Genomic DNA, 14226 nt, shown 5'->3' with positions numbered 1-14226 from the left:
CACCACCTGTTCATCGATTTCAAAGCCGCATATGATAGCGTAAACCGACAAGAGCTATGGAAAATTTTGGACGAAAACGGCTTTCCGGGTAAGCTTACTAGACTTATCATGGCTACGATGGATGGGATCCAGTGCTGTGTGAGAATCTCGGGCGGATTGTCGGACCTATTCGAATCTCGCAGGGAACTTCGACAAGGAGATGGTCTCTCCTACCTGCTATTGAACATTGCGCTTGAAGGTGTTATAATGCGGGGCACGATTTTCAATAAATCCAGTTAATTTATCTGCTTTGCTGACGACGTGGATGGACTAAAACGCGAAGCAGAGAAGATTGGATTGAAGATAAATACGTCTACAACGAAGTATATGCTGGCGGGCGGGACCGAGCGCGACAGGGCTCACTTGGGTAGTACCGTGGCCCACGCAGTACCGGCCTCTGTTGGCAGTACCGGCCAACTCACTGGCAACAGAGGACAACAATACCAGCCGTGAGATTAAAAGACGTATTATTAACGGAAGTCGGCGTTTGTTAGCGTTTGTTAGAGTTGAGTCGAGAAAATCCCAAGGCTAACAGGTATGAAATTTGAGCAACAGATATGAATCCTATGAGGCCAATGTTTTGAAAATATCAAAACATTAAATAGGAGATTTATCATGACCATTGATTTCAGGAACATATTACATGAGATTCATAGACGAACAATATCAATATACCAATGACAAGATATGGCAGATACTGGGACGATTATGGGTGTCCTAACAAAAATTTTAGGACAAGTAGTATTTTCTATTTTAGTTAATCACATTACAAAATGGAGAGCGATTTCTTTACAGGCTATGTATAAGAGTTAAAGAATTCAATATAGCAAACAAGAATAATTTGATGACTGCACCAAGAATGTAAAAATAATCTATAATTGACCTAGAATAACATATATTGAATTGTTCATTTTACGCAGGGGGAGGATGTGGCATTCTGACATTTATACCTTACTGGAGGATTTGCCTGGAATATCTAATGTGTGTTATTTACACGTTATTTGGGTAATTGCCGGTAGTGTGTAACTGGAACAGGGAGAATATGTAAAAGTTGGTTGACAGCTTTTCGTGTAAATAAGGTCGGTGATCAGTCGTGTAGAAGGCGAATTACAGAATTTCACAGAATTCACAGAAGAAGTTTGAAGTTTTCGAGAAGCTTTGACGCTACGTAGCAATGACGGCAGCGGCGCTGGGCCACACTGTGTCAATGAGTTGACCAAGGTCGCAAATGTGGTTTCAAAGAGCCGAAGCGATTCTATGAAGAGAGAGGCATTCAAATCGCAACCCTTTATAATAAGAATTTGATTCAAACCTTGATACAGCAACCACGAGGCATAACGAACGGGAGCGCAGGATTCCTTACGCAGACGCTTGTGATAGACCCTCGCAAACAGCTTGAATGCCCTCTTTGCGAGGGTTTTTACGAGATTTTTGACCGCTTCGATGAATGGAACTGAAGCAAAACGATGTCTGGCGTCTATTTTGCCGATCAAGACGACATGGGGTTTTCGCATCAAGGAGGATAAAAATGGTAATCCAGCCAAAGATTTCAGCAGAAAGCATGATTGGATTACATAGATTGGAGATCTATGTTTCGGTTGCAAGGATGGAGATGATTCGGACTGTCCTTTCTGTAGTAGTTACCTAGACGTGAAAATGTGAGGTTTCGTCTATGAAAACCTTCAAGAGAATGTATTCACAATATTTGTATTTGATCTACGAGTACAACCGTAATTGTTTTTTAATGACGAAGACCGTAGAATGCAAAAGGGTGGAACATATTGATGTCATGTTCTAGGAAACATTTACTTGACTAAAAATTAATTTTTGGTACCTAGTTTTTTGTAAGAACGAAAAATTGAAAGATTTTTCAATTGGAATTTTGCGTGGAAATAGAATAATAGTGAAAACTAATCTTTACGAGATACAATTCTAGCTAAAATTTCTACTTACTTTTCGCCAAAAGTCAGCACGATAGCGGGAAAATTAAATGCACAATCGTAGCAGAGCTCCTTGTTAATGTTCTTCATGTGGACAAAATCTTCCAGCAGGTTCCATTCCACCTCTTCGTTTTGCCACTTGATTAAATCCTTGAGACGGTCACTTTCCTTGCCAATGGCAAGAGCACCTATACCGACACTGACGGCATCCAAATGTTGATGGAACGATCCGACACTTCCGGCGCTGAACTTTTGGTGCTGATGCTGCTGTTGCTGCTGCTGTTTCAGATCGGAACAGTAACGTTCGACGTCGGTGTCCGGTTTTTCAGACTCTGAATTATTAATGCTACCGTAGGACGAATCGCTATCGTTGGCAGGATCGTTTTCGGGTGTGACTTCGTCCGTTGTGGACATGGTACTCGTCTCTTGCGCTTCCGAGGCCACTTTGGAATTATTATTTTTATTATCCTCCTGGCACTCCAATTCAGTTTTGGCAATGGGAGCCACGAAGGTAGAGGAAGCAATCGGCATGGAGGCACTGATTGCATTGTTATTGCTGATATCGGAATTCTTATTGCTATCACCGTCTTTGCCGAGCGTATCCGCATCGATAAAGTCGAGATCGAGTGGCAGTTCCGGACTGATGTACCAAAATTGGTGCGAATTAAAGCTTTGATCAACGGACTCGTCCTCGGATGGGTGTTCGCCGAAGTGTAAATTCTGCTCGGAAGCTCTTTTCTCCGGTTTTTTCTCCTCCGTTTCAGGCACACGTTGGTTATTGTTAGCGTTACTATTAATGGTGCTATTTGGTTCGTCAAACCTAGCGGTTCCTCCTCCATCACCGTCGTCGCTGCCACCTAAATTAATTTTTATCTGCATGGCTAGCATCGAGTAGCTGTCCTCGTCCGGAGCCCAACCCCCGAGATAGTCATCGGACTCGCTGTCACGACCGTTTCCGGTGCTACCTTGTTTGGCAAATGCATCGGAGAAATTGTTCTTCAGCGGCCAGCAGTAGCGTAGAAAGCGATTTAAAGGATTCTTTTCGTCGTAATTTCTCCCACCACGGTGCAGCTGAACCGGCGGAGGACCACAAAGCGAGCTGGACGACAGCGACTTCCTCACGTAGTACTTGTAGGAAAAGTCGGAAATTTTCGAAATACCTCCATCGTCCGAATTGGACCCAGTGGATAGCATATCGGAAGAACGGACGGCGTACACTATCGAGTACAAGTACACTTCGACGTTGATCATTTCGTCGCCGCGGGCTTTCCAAGGCTCCTCGTTAGATTTGACCAGCGACAGCAAAGCGTAGCGCTGAATGGAGTCCCGAAAGCGCTTCTCGTAGCACTCGAAGTTTTTCAGCAGCACATCCGCTGACGGCTGGTTTCCGTAGGTAACGCGACGCATGTCCAACTGCTGGAAGCTCTGATGATCGGCGGCATTCGTCACCATTAGCTCTAGGTTACTGTTGTAGGCGAGCCCAAGCACTCGCAGTTGGGTGAAAGTTGTCAGGAATTGGCCTAAATTCTGAGGGAAACAAGCGATTTGAAGCGGATTGATTTGATGATTTTTTTCGCAGACGAACTTACCTTTAAAGCTGCTACGATGACCCACTGACTGGGATCAAACATAAACTTTTTCATCGCCGGAACCAGCACCTTGCGACGTTTATCCAGCGTGCAGAGCAAAGCAACGATCGGTAGTACTTCGGCGCAAGCTTTGCGCACGGTCCATATCTCATCGTCGCACAGTTTCATGAAAATTGGCAACTGAAATGTTGGTTTTTTTTTGAGAGAATTTCGAACCCAAAGCGCCGTCCAGTTTGTCTGGCTTACCATACTCTTTTCGAACAGCTCATCGCCGAGCACTTCGCACATTACCGGAAAGGCAGTGGCACACTCTCGTCGGACGAAATGCTCCTTGCAGCGACACAGCTCGAGGAACCGCTCGTACACCAGTTCGTACGTTTTGGCATAACCCACGATCGGGACAATCTTTACCATCAGCTGTTTGGGTCGGCCATTAAAGCAAAACAAAACAAAAAAAAAAACGATGCTCGAATCATTGTATTGTTCGCATAAGTTTCAAAGTTTTAAATTGATAAAAGGGTTGAAATTTCGGGCAGCACATTTTTGGCGATAGTTGGTTGAACTTTTCGATGACAGCTGGAATGGATGATAGCAACAAACACTTTTTCAGCCCCTCGTTGCCTAGTGAGTGATAGTCCAGCTCATCAAAGCTGGCTGTGATATGGAATTGCAAAATTGCCAAAGCACCATTTCACAGCCACTTTGTGAGGTTGGAATACACTCCGATATTGGGAATCACTCAATTAACACAAAAAATAAAGCACATGAATTCACTTAGGTGCTAGCTTCGGTTTTTAGCGATGATCACGGAAACCGTATCGCTCTTCAAAGCTGGCTGTGATATGAACTAAAATATGAACGCATTTCACAGCCACTTTGAGAGGAGACACAGCTTCCTCGCAGAATAGCTTAACGCACTGATTTCGATGATGGTTCGTCACATCCTATCCTAGACAGAGACAGTATCCGGATTCGAACTCGTCAAAATGGCTGTGATATGAAAATTAAAACCGCACACAGCACAACCATTTTTACGAGGCGAACACAGGACATTCAGTCGGTTTTTTCTTTCACTTTTTATGCGCTTTTGTTGTTCTACTATTCTCAACTAATGATGATATTTACCACCCGACTGAGCTCATCAAAATGGCTGTGATATGATGGGGACGTTTCTAAGACGAAGCGAAACGCAACAAAAAGCACATAGCCACAGCCAATTGATGACCTCAGTCAAGCATCCGGACTCTCCCCGTGAAGATCCTTCACGGGAGGATCACTATCGAGAGCGGATGCGGTGTGGTCTTCTGTGCACTGTGTGTCGGGCGGGTGAATTACGTCACGAATCACGAGATGTTCTGCAAGATTTTGTGTGATTGAGTGATGTGTTGCTCATCAAAGCTGGCTGTGATAGCAATTTAAAACACGGTTGAACTAAAACAACCAAATTTGATGCCAACACAATTCACTCTTTAGTTGCGTCGAACGCGTCATTTTTATTACAGTTGTTATGAACTTTAGAAGTGTCAAACGTACATCAATTCTACGCACATGCCATTAAAACTGCACACCGAAAGTCGGACTTCCGTTGCGCGTCACTCAGTCTACTAAACCGGCAGCATCAGCAGCAGCAGCAACAGTTTCTCTCTCCGTTCGCCTCCGTAAAATTATGTATTCATCAACATGAAAGACAAGGTAGTGAGATCCCAGTGCATCAGGGTAAAACTATCTCACTACCCATGTCTTTCTTGCCGCCAAATACCGGCAATGGACGGGAGAAAGCTGCCTATCAAACTATCCAACATCACACCATAGTGCTAACACGGCGCTGCTGCCCAACGCCCAACACGCCACAACCAAAGCTCCATCAAAGGAGTTCTACACGGTAGCTACTAAAACACACCACACTCCGGCTGCCTGCATCGGCTCCAGCATCGTCATCATCATCATGCTATCAGTGCTGCAGCGGGCCAACTTTAGTTATAAAATAATATGAAATCATATTCCTCGCCAAACAGCATCCACCTAACATTTGCTGTTTTTTTTGTTGTCTTCGCCCCTGTGTTGATATTCTCCCAGCGGATCGCATGTCATTCATCTTTATCATCACTATAGATCGTGATGAAACAGTATGTCGGCAAGCAGTCCTCTAATGCCCGCACCAGCAGCACCATCCCGGGGAAACCCGGGGCCTCCCCCAGTTGGCCTTAGTGAGCCATCATCACTAGAGTAACATAATTCCTCTTACATTATGCACATTTACGACTAACAAACACACATACACACACAATGAAAACAGAACGCTATTACTTTCAAGCCACTACAATACGGTCGGTCGGTCCTCTCTCTACAGCCCGAACCGGAAGGATGTTGCTGTTCCTTTTATGCGCGCTGCCATCATCACCACACTTGCTTGCTTGCTGCCCCAGGACTCGTCGCATCGTCATCGTCGACGACACGTCGTATAGCAAAAGACGAATCGATATTATATAACCTCGTTACAACTTCATTACTATGCTGCCTCATTTTGTGCCCCAAAGAACAAACTACCAACCAACAACCGTTCGCTCTGCGTCTGTCTCCCTCTACGGACACCAGCCAGCAGCGGTCGGCCGGCCGGATTCACTACACTAGCTGTGTAAAGGGTAGCAAGCAGAAAAAAAAGGAGAAAAAAAACCTACGTGTATGAAGATCGCGTACAGTTCCTCGTCGAACGTGTCCAGCGGTTTGCGGCTGAGCTTTTCCACCACCGGGCAGACCGTTTCCTCCGTGGTGGCCTTGTCCAGGAAGCCCTTCTCGATCAGGTAGCTGAGCGTTTCGAAGGCACCGCAGCGAACCTGCGCGAAACAAAAAAAAATTGGGGAAGAGAAAAAAAAAGAAGGTTGTATTAGTGACGAGAAAATGATTGATGCTGGAATTATAGATGAAATTGCCGGGATTAATTACGTATCAGTAAACCTGAAGGAAAGCGGAATAGAACGGGAAAGCCAAACTGATATTAGTTACGTTTTACTTTCCGCTTTTTGTTTTTGATGAATACTCAACAGTTTCTTAGAATGATGCATGGATCGTGGTACAATTTATAATCATTTTTTTGTTACAGCACTTAGCTTAGTAACAGGTGAAACACCCTGTCATGGATATAGTTATCAAGCATTTCCCCAAACTCTTTTGACACCGCGAAAGAAAAATCAACAATTACCAATTTGCGATTTCTGGATCAACTTCTGAATGATAAGGTTTAGATCAACAGTGAAACGAGGTAAGGGACGGAAGCTAAATTTGTAGTAACAAAAATGCTAAACCAGGAATCACCCAGAATGGGTTTACTGTTTAGCTATAGAACAATGCCATCACCCACACCATAATGATGGATTATTTATGTGGAAAAACGCTCAGAAGCATTATTCTTCTATAAGGCAACACGTGCCGTACAGGTACACTTAGAGCTGGCGGACGACTTTTGATTTGCTTGAAAATCAACAGAGAGAATATAAGTGACCGTTTTTATCACCACACTTTGGCGGAGTCTGGGAATGGATGGTATGGGAGGTGTTAAACCAAACGTTGAAGCCCCTGACAAAACCCAAGGAAAATGGGCTACGAAACGCATTTGTAGAGAATTCAGCATTTACTGAACTCCCGACGACAACACGGTGCAGCACATTCCATTGGACGGAAATGATGACGAACTCAAAGAAAAAATCATAGGTGCTACCGATCCGATAGACATATGGATAAACATCTTCGCTAAACCGATTAATCGGAACAAGCCGTGCTGTGGAATGTCAATTCTCAGCATTTTACTGGCGAAGCGTAGAAGATGAAATGATCTGCTCTCTCTAGGTCGGGAGTTAACTTCTCCGAAAAGCGTGGAGAATTTTTCCTTTTGCAATGATATCCTCTGCAACCGAATTTTCTGCCCCCGAATGCACAAGGTGAGTGGTTGCAAGAGAAAACAGTATCCAAGCACCATTCGGAGGCAGAGCAAACAGTTGAACAGAAAACGAAAGCACTTGGTCGTTGTGAGAAGCAGATTTCTCCGTCTCTTCAGAGTTGAGATGAGCAAAAACAAGCCTGCGCGGTGCGCTTGGCACGTGTCCCATTTTTTTTAAATTTAATGTAAAACAGTAACATAAAATATTGCCCGCAGATGTAGCCCGGAACTCCGGATTATTTATTTTACAGGCCGGTTAATTGATTGCGTAAAACTAGATCCAGCCTCAATTCCAATTTTAGGTCCGTCCAGTTTCTAGCTTAATTTCTAGTCCAAGGTGAAGTATAATTTGAAGTCCAAATTAAGTTCAATTTCCAGTTCAGACCTGAAATTTGAAGTAGAGCTTCAAGTCTAAATGGACCCAAACTTGATTGTATGCCAATACAATCGATTCGATTTCAAGTAAAATTTGAATTTAAAGTCTAATTTCGTGTCCGGTTTAAAGCACAATTCCATGCACAATACCAATGTCGAGCTTAGCTGAGGTACAATACCCATAGTTGCACTCCGTGATTGGCCAAACCAGTAAGATTGCACAAAGAACCAATTGAATGGCGTAATTAAAACTTTACCTCCAATTTTAAGTCCAATTTCATTTGACTTAAAGTTAAATTTCAAGTCTAATTTCACTCACATTTCAAATCCATTTTAAATTCTGATTTCGAGTCCAATGTTAAGTTCTCTTGTTCAATTTTGAGTATGATTTCAAATCCACTTTCAAGTCTGACTTAATTTTATTTTCAAGTGAAATTTTAAGTCTCCAATTCCATGATCAGTTTTATGTACAATTTTAAGTTCAATTCCTTGTCTCGTCTTAAGTAAAATTTCAAGTTTAATATTTTAAGTCTAAATAGCCCAATTTTGTTGCTGATTTCTACGCCAGTTTCGTGTTCAGTTTTCTGGTCAATTTCGTGTCCAGTTTTATGTTCAATGGCAAGTTCAATTATTATTTTAATTTAATTCCAATTTCAAGTAAAATTTTAAGTCTATTTTGAACAGCGATTTCAAGTCCAATTTCCAGCAAAATTTCAAGTTTAATTTTAGGTCCGATTTCAAATAAATTTCAAGTAAGGATGGGGTTACGCGCGCGACTGTAGTCCCCCCACAATGGTCCAAAAGGGTCAAAAGTGGAACTTTTTTCCTGCCGTCTTTCACTTTTATTTTATCAATGTCTGTGTCTTTGGAACTTTTGTTCGTAGGAATACCCACCATAATCTGAAACTGTCCAAAGTTACTTGTGGTTTGCTATGATAAAAATAAAGAAATAAGTTTTTTGTGTTGGAAAACACAGTCCTAATTTCTTCGGCAAAATTGTAGAAAACATAAAGGCAAACAAATTTGCTGAAGAAATGATATTTCTGTCTCAGTAGGGTGTAGAGATACAGAGCATTTATTTTGGATGTTCTTGTTTGTTATGCACAGCTTTTCTTGGTTGTACTTTACAAGAACATATAGAGATCTGCAGTCCCCTGCAAAAACGTGTACTTTAAGTGCTTCGATAATTTTCTAGAACAACGTATTTTTGTAAAATGCAATCAACAAAAGTTAAATATGAAAAACTAATTTCTTTCTAAGAAAAACTAAGAACTTTCCAAGAGAATGCTCTACAGTTCTGCACCGGTTAGAGATAGAAATGTTATTTCTTCAGCAAATTTGCTGGTTTTTACATTTTCTACAACTTTGCTGAAGAAACCATGTCTCTAACATAACTAACATAAAAATTATGTTTTTATTTTTATCATAGTAAGCCATGACTAATTTTTGACAGTTTCACATTATGGGGGGTATTTATACGAATAAAGCTGCTGAAGACCCGAAATGCTAAAATCAAAGTAAAAGACGGTAAGAGAAAAATTTTACTTTTTGCCCTTTTAGACTACTGTGCAGCGAAGGTACGGATTTGCAGGATTGAGGTAGCGAGCAATCAGCGAAACCGACTGTTGTTTGCGGACCAAGACTAATTTAAAACTACTTCTCGGGCTTTTCCGTCTCTTGCTAGTTACCTTACTGATGTGAAGGCCTTTTTGTCCGGAGAGAAGAGAAGTGTTTCGCTACAATTAGTATTTAAGCTTCTTGTAGCAGATTATTTCACGGCCTGGCCAAGTCTTCTAGCTACCCGGAAAAAGATAACCATAGCACGAAGATAAAAACTATTGTAACAGTAGGATACAAAATACAGTAAAAACAATTAAACTTATCGTCAGAAAAGATAATCAAACCATCAAACTTATCGTAGTCCACACCATAACTTTTATGGTTTTAAGAGATTCTACCATAACAATGACAGGTTGTGAAGTATCTTAACAATAAAAAAATCTATTTTTTCACGAACAAAAATTTTCATTTACAGTGAAAGCGCGTGGTATGGTAATGGTAATTTTTTTAAACGAAAAAACAAAATGTAACTAAAAAAGGCAGTAAAATTGTGATGAAATACGGCTAATTCTATTGCATAAAACAAGAAACAAAAATATGAAAAAATTTGAATTTGGGACACCTTTACAATCAATTTACCATCAGTTTCAATGTCCACCTAGCCTCCCAGTTGGCTTCGAGGTATGACGCTGGCCTAATAAGCCAGTCGTCGTATGTTCGAATCTCGGCTGGGAGAGGCTATTAGAGTCAATAGGATCGTAGAAACTAACCCTGCAATTATCCTGTACTCAACAGCTGGCTGTGAAGTCTGTCGTATAAAAACAGAAGGTCAAGTTTCGATAACGGAACGTAGCACCTAGGCTTTGCTTTGCTTTCAATGTCCACAATCAAAACTGTTGTAATCGCATTGTTTCTACTACAAAATTTAATGTAAATTTTTTTATGGGTACTGGTCTCACTACATGAAGGTCTATTGGTCCCGAGGAGAAATTAAGGAATAATTCTGCAATAAAAGTGCTAAGGGAGGTTTGATTAACTCAAAGTTAGCTTTGAAACTAACCAAATAACTCCATATTTCCTTTTCGATTTGATTTCCAATTTCCTGTCTGGTAATTTGAAATAAAGTTTTAACTTCAATAATAAATCCAATTTCAATTACAGTTTGAACTTCAATTTCATGTCAAACTTCGTGTCCGATTTAAAGTCCAATTTCAAGTAACATTTTAAGTCTGATTTGGCATTTCAATTCCAGTTTTAAGTCCAATTTCAAGTTCAATTCCATGTCCGATTTGAAGTAAAATTTCAAATCCAATTTTGAGTCCAAACAGCCCTGCTTCGCTGTTGATTTCAACGCCAGTCTCGTGTCCAGTTTTCTGCCCAGCTTTGAGTCCAATTTCATGTCCAATTGCAAGCCCTGTTTTAAGTCCAATTATAAGTTTAGTTTAATTCCTATTTCAAGTAAAATTTTTAGTTCAATTTCAACTACAATTTCCAGTCCAATGCCAGCAAAACTTTGTCGTCCGACATTGAAATAACGCAAGCAAAAGCTTTGTCGAAAAATTCTTAATGGGATTTTAAGTCTGATTTCAAATCCAATTTTAAGTCTACTTTATTCTAAATTTCAAGTAAAATTTGAACTCTAGTTCCAAGTCCAATATCAAATTAAATTTCATATTGAAATTTAAGTCTAATTTAAATTCCAACTGCAGGTTCAATTTCATGTCCAATTTTAAATCTCACATCCACTTTCAAGTCTGATTTAATTTTAGTGTCACGGAAAATTTTAAATCCAATTTCAATGCAATTTCAAGTCTAATTTCAGGTCCATTTTTAGGTCTAATTTCAAAAAATTTCAAATGGAGTTTAAGTAATTTTTTATAACGTTAGTTTTTGCAATCGACGAAGGTAACGGTAAAAGAAAGTACACTGAAGTCGCTTTTTACGCGACTATTTTTACGCGAATTTCGGAATTTACGCGGTTTTTTACGCGAATTTCGGAATTTACGCGGTTTTTTACGCGATTTTCGGAATTTACGTGGATTTTTTACGTGAATTTCGGAATTTACGCGGTTTTTTACGCGAATTTCGGAAATCACGCAGTTTTTTACGCGAAATTCGAAATTTACGCGGTTTTTACGCGATTTTTGGAATCTACGCGGTTTTTTACGCGAATTTCGGAATTTACGCGGTTTTGATTTACGCAGGACGTATCCTTCGCGTAAAAAGCGACTTGAGTGTAATGAAATAATGGTGTTGATAGTATCTCAACGGAGACAAGGCGTGACGGGGAAAGAACGGAAAATTAGGTAAGAGAGGGACATTGAAGCAACGCTTATTAAGTTTGTATAACGCTCCACTTTACCCATGCTCCATGGGGATCCGTGGATTGAACCACGCTAATAATGGGAGCAAATTATAACCAGATTGGAACCCAGCTTTTACCCCAGGCCTAGTTGAAAAATAATTAATACATCAGTCCATTTTCGCTTCCGATTCTTGTTTTCTAACCATGATAACGAAAAGCCCCCATAGCAATAACACTCTTTTAACGCATTTGTTAAACCATTTTAACGTTTTTAGTAATATTTTGGTTTATTTTCGGTTCTAAACGACAACAGGAACAGGGTCATAGGATCACAGAACCACAACAAGAGCGTAATAAAACTCAAATTGCAAGTGCTTCTACTAATTTGTACAAATCATCAAATGGATGGCCTCATTTGCCCTAGCTCTAGTCCATTCGTCCTATTTGTAGAAAAGCACATCTACTCAAGTGTAAAAACTAACAGAGGCCTACAAGGTGGTGTTCTCCAGAATCCTGTTCTGTAGACTGGGAGTCGCTCCACGACGGAATGCATCAGTCACTAGGAAAGTTGCAGGAGTACAATTTACTCATTACTCATCATCTGTTTGTGGACTGTAAGGCAGCGTACGAGCCGATCAACCGAAATAAGTTGTGGCAGAAAATGCTGGAACATGGTTTTCGAACGAAACTAGCTGGATGGGCCAAAATTCTGTATTAGAATAGAACAGAATAGCCTGAGGTTTCCCCGCTTTCGTGACGTTGGATGGACGGCAGCCTTGGAAGGTGCAGTACGAAGAACAAATGTGGAAATATCACACATGCTATCATCGATATCATCGGAATCAACTGCAGGACAACAGAAAAGATCCGTAGTCTTTTAAATTGGAAGCAGCGAAATTGGGGCTCACAATTAGTACGGCCAAAATGAAGTACAAGGTTGGTCGCCGCGAATCAAGCTTTTAGCGGATTACGTGGCCAGCAAAAATCTCATAGTTTACGAATTCGTATGAAACTCGTGCTTTACAGAACAACTTTTCTTCCGGTGGTTCTTTGCGAATATAAATCATGCTGGACGTTGAAGGAAGCTGATCGACGAGTGTTTGGGGATTTTGAGCGTAAAATTCTGCGATGGAAAACGGAATGTGGGGCAGACACATGAATTGCAAGTTGGAAAAGGAAAATTGAATCAAGATGTACAAATATGCTTGCACTGGGCTGGGCACGTGGCCAGAATGTCCGATGAAAAAGTAACCAAAACTATGTTCAGCAGAGAACCTACACGAGACCGGTGACCTTGGGGAAAATCCAGCACCGTCAAGCCCAGGACCGCCAGTACTGGAGGACCTGATATCGTTTCGCACAATATCGATAACAGGTCGTTGCCACTAAAGTGAAGTAAAACTTTGCATTGTAAAACCTTTTGCCTCTTGGATTTGATTAGGAGTCGAGCATCGACTTCCCGTTTTAGCAGTCATTCCTACTCCGAAAATTTCAAAGCAAATTGTTAAGTTTATCGTAAGACCAGTTCAACTGCTGTCCGCCATAATGGTATTCAAAAATACGTCGGATTTAGAACAGGATACCAAGGAAGTTTTACGACATTTGCTGTAAACTTTCAAGCCAGCTTCAGTTGAAGTCAGGCACTATTTGTCGATGTTCAGTAGACTAACTAGTATATGAACGTATGAACGTCTTTTATTTAAAAAAAAACCAATAATCACATCTTCACGGTCCACAGAATTCAACCTCTCGACAATAAAGTGCACTAAAAATCTAAACAACAGCAAACTTTTCCTCTAACTTTAACTCCACCGTACAACTTCTCCCAAAGAGGGACTCTGATGACCGATATCCAGTGTGGACGCCGTGCCGCCGCCACCGCCCAAGGTGTTGTTCGAGATTGCAGGATTTTCCGATACCGAACCACACAAGCACACACAGTTCAGTTCAGCAGGTTATCGTTCCACCGAAACAACCTACATCGAACAAATGACTGAATTCTGAAACAAGTGTGCCCGTTGGGCGCGCTGGTGGGCGGAAAAACAAGACATAAAACAATAATCAACAGTCATTTTATCGATAATAAAAACACCCGCCGGCGTTGTTCCACTTCTATCACCCCTCCCCCTGCGCTCGTATCGCAGCCTTGCCTTGCCTTGTCCTCCGCTGAAGGTGCGCGCAGCAGTCCCTCATAGCTTCGGGACATTTTCACTGGTCTGTAACGAGTGGGCAGGAGTAAATACACTTTTTCGCATCCTGCGCGCTCGCTTGGTATGCTTGTTCTTTCAACCAGAGCGGCGTGCTGGTCGGCGTTTGTTTTTCACTGGTAGTAGACAGCCTCGTCGTTTGGCCAAACCAAACTCGGGCTCACAGATGAAACGACAGGAGCAGGCTCACCATCGCACCACCCCCATTTGATGTGGGCGATGCGATGGCGATGGTACAAGGTGGCAAATGGTTGTAGTCGACGGTGACGGTGATTAC

General features: G+C 41.5%; 1 protein-coding gene across 1 annotated transcript in view; it reads right to left on the bottom strand.

Moving 5' to 3' along the window:
• Positions 1-14226, bottom strand: part of LOC128734974 (serine/threonine-protein phosphatase 4 regulatory subunit 1-like) — a 367083-nt gene that overhangs the window by 3238 nt on the left and 349619 nt on the right. The window contains exons 5-8 of the mRNA XM_053829397.1: positions 6247-6402; positions 3815-3985; positions 3569-3748; positions 1993-3506 (exon numbers count right to left, since the gene is read on the bottom strand). Coding sequence (XP_053685372.1) covers positions 1993-3506; positions 3569-3748; positions 3815-3985; positions 6247-6402 — 2021 coding nt within the window. The remainder of the gene's footprint in view (positions 1-1992; positions 3507-3568; positions 3749-3814; positions 3986-6246; positions 6403-14226) is intronic.

The sequence above is a fragment of the Sabethes cyaneus genome, chromosome 2 (genome assembly GCF_943734655.1).
Source record: "Sabethes cyaneus chromosome 2, idSabCyanKW18_F2, whole genome shotgun sequence".
Classification (NCBI taxonomy): domain Eukaryota; kingdom Metazoa; phylum Arthropoda; class Insecta; order Diptera; family Culicidae; genus Sabethes; species Sabethes cyaneus.
This window is presented reverse-complemented; position numbering and strand designations above follow the sequence as displayed.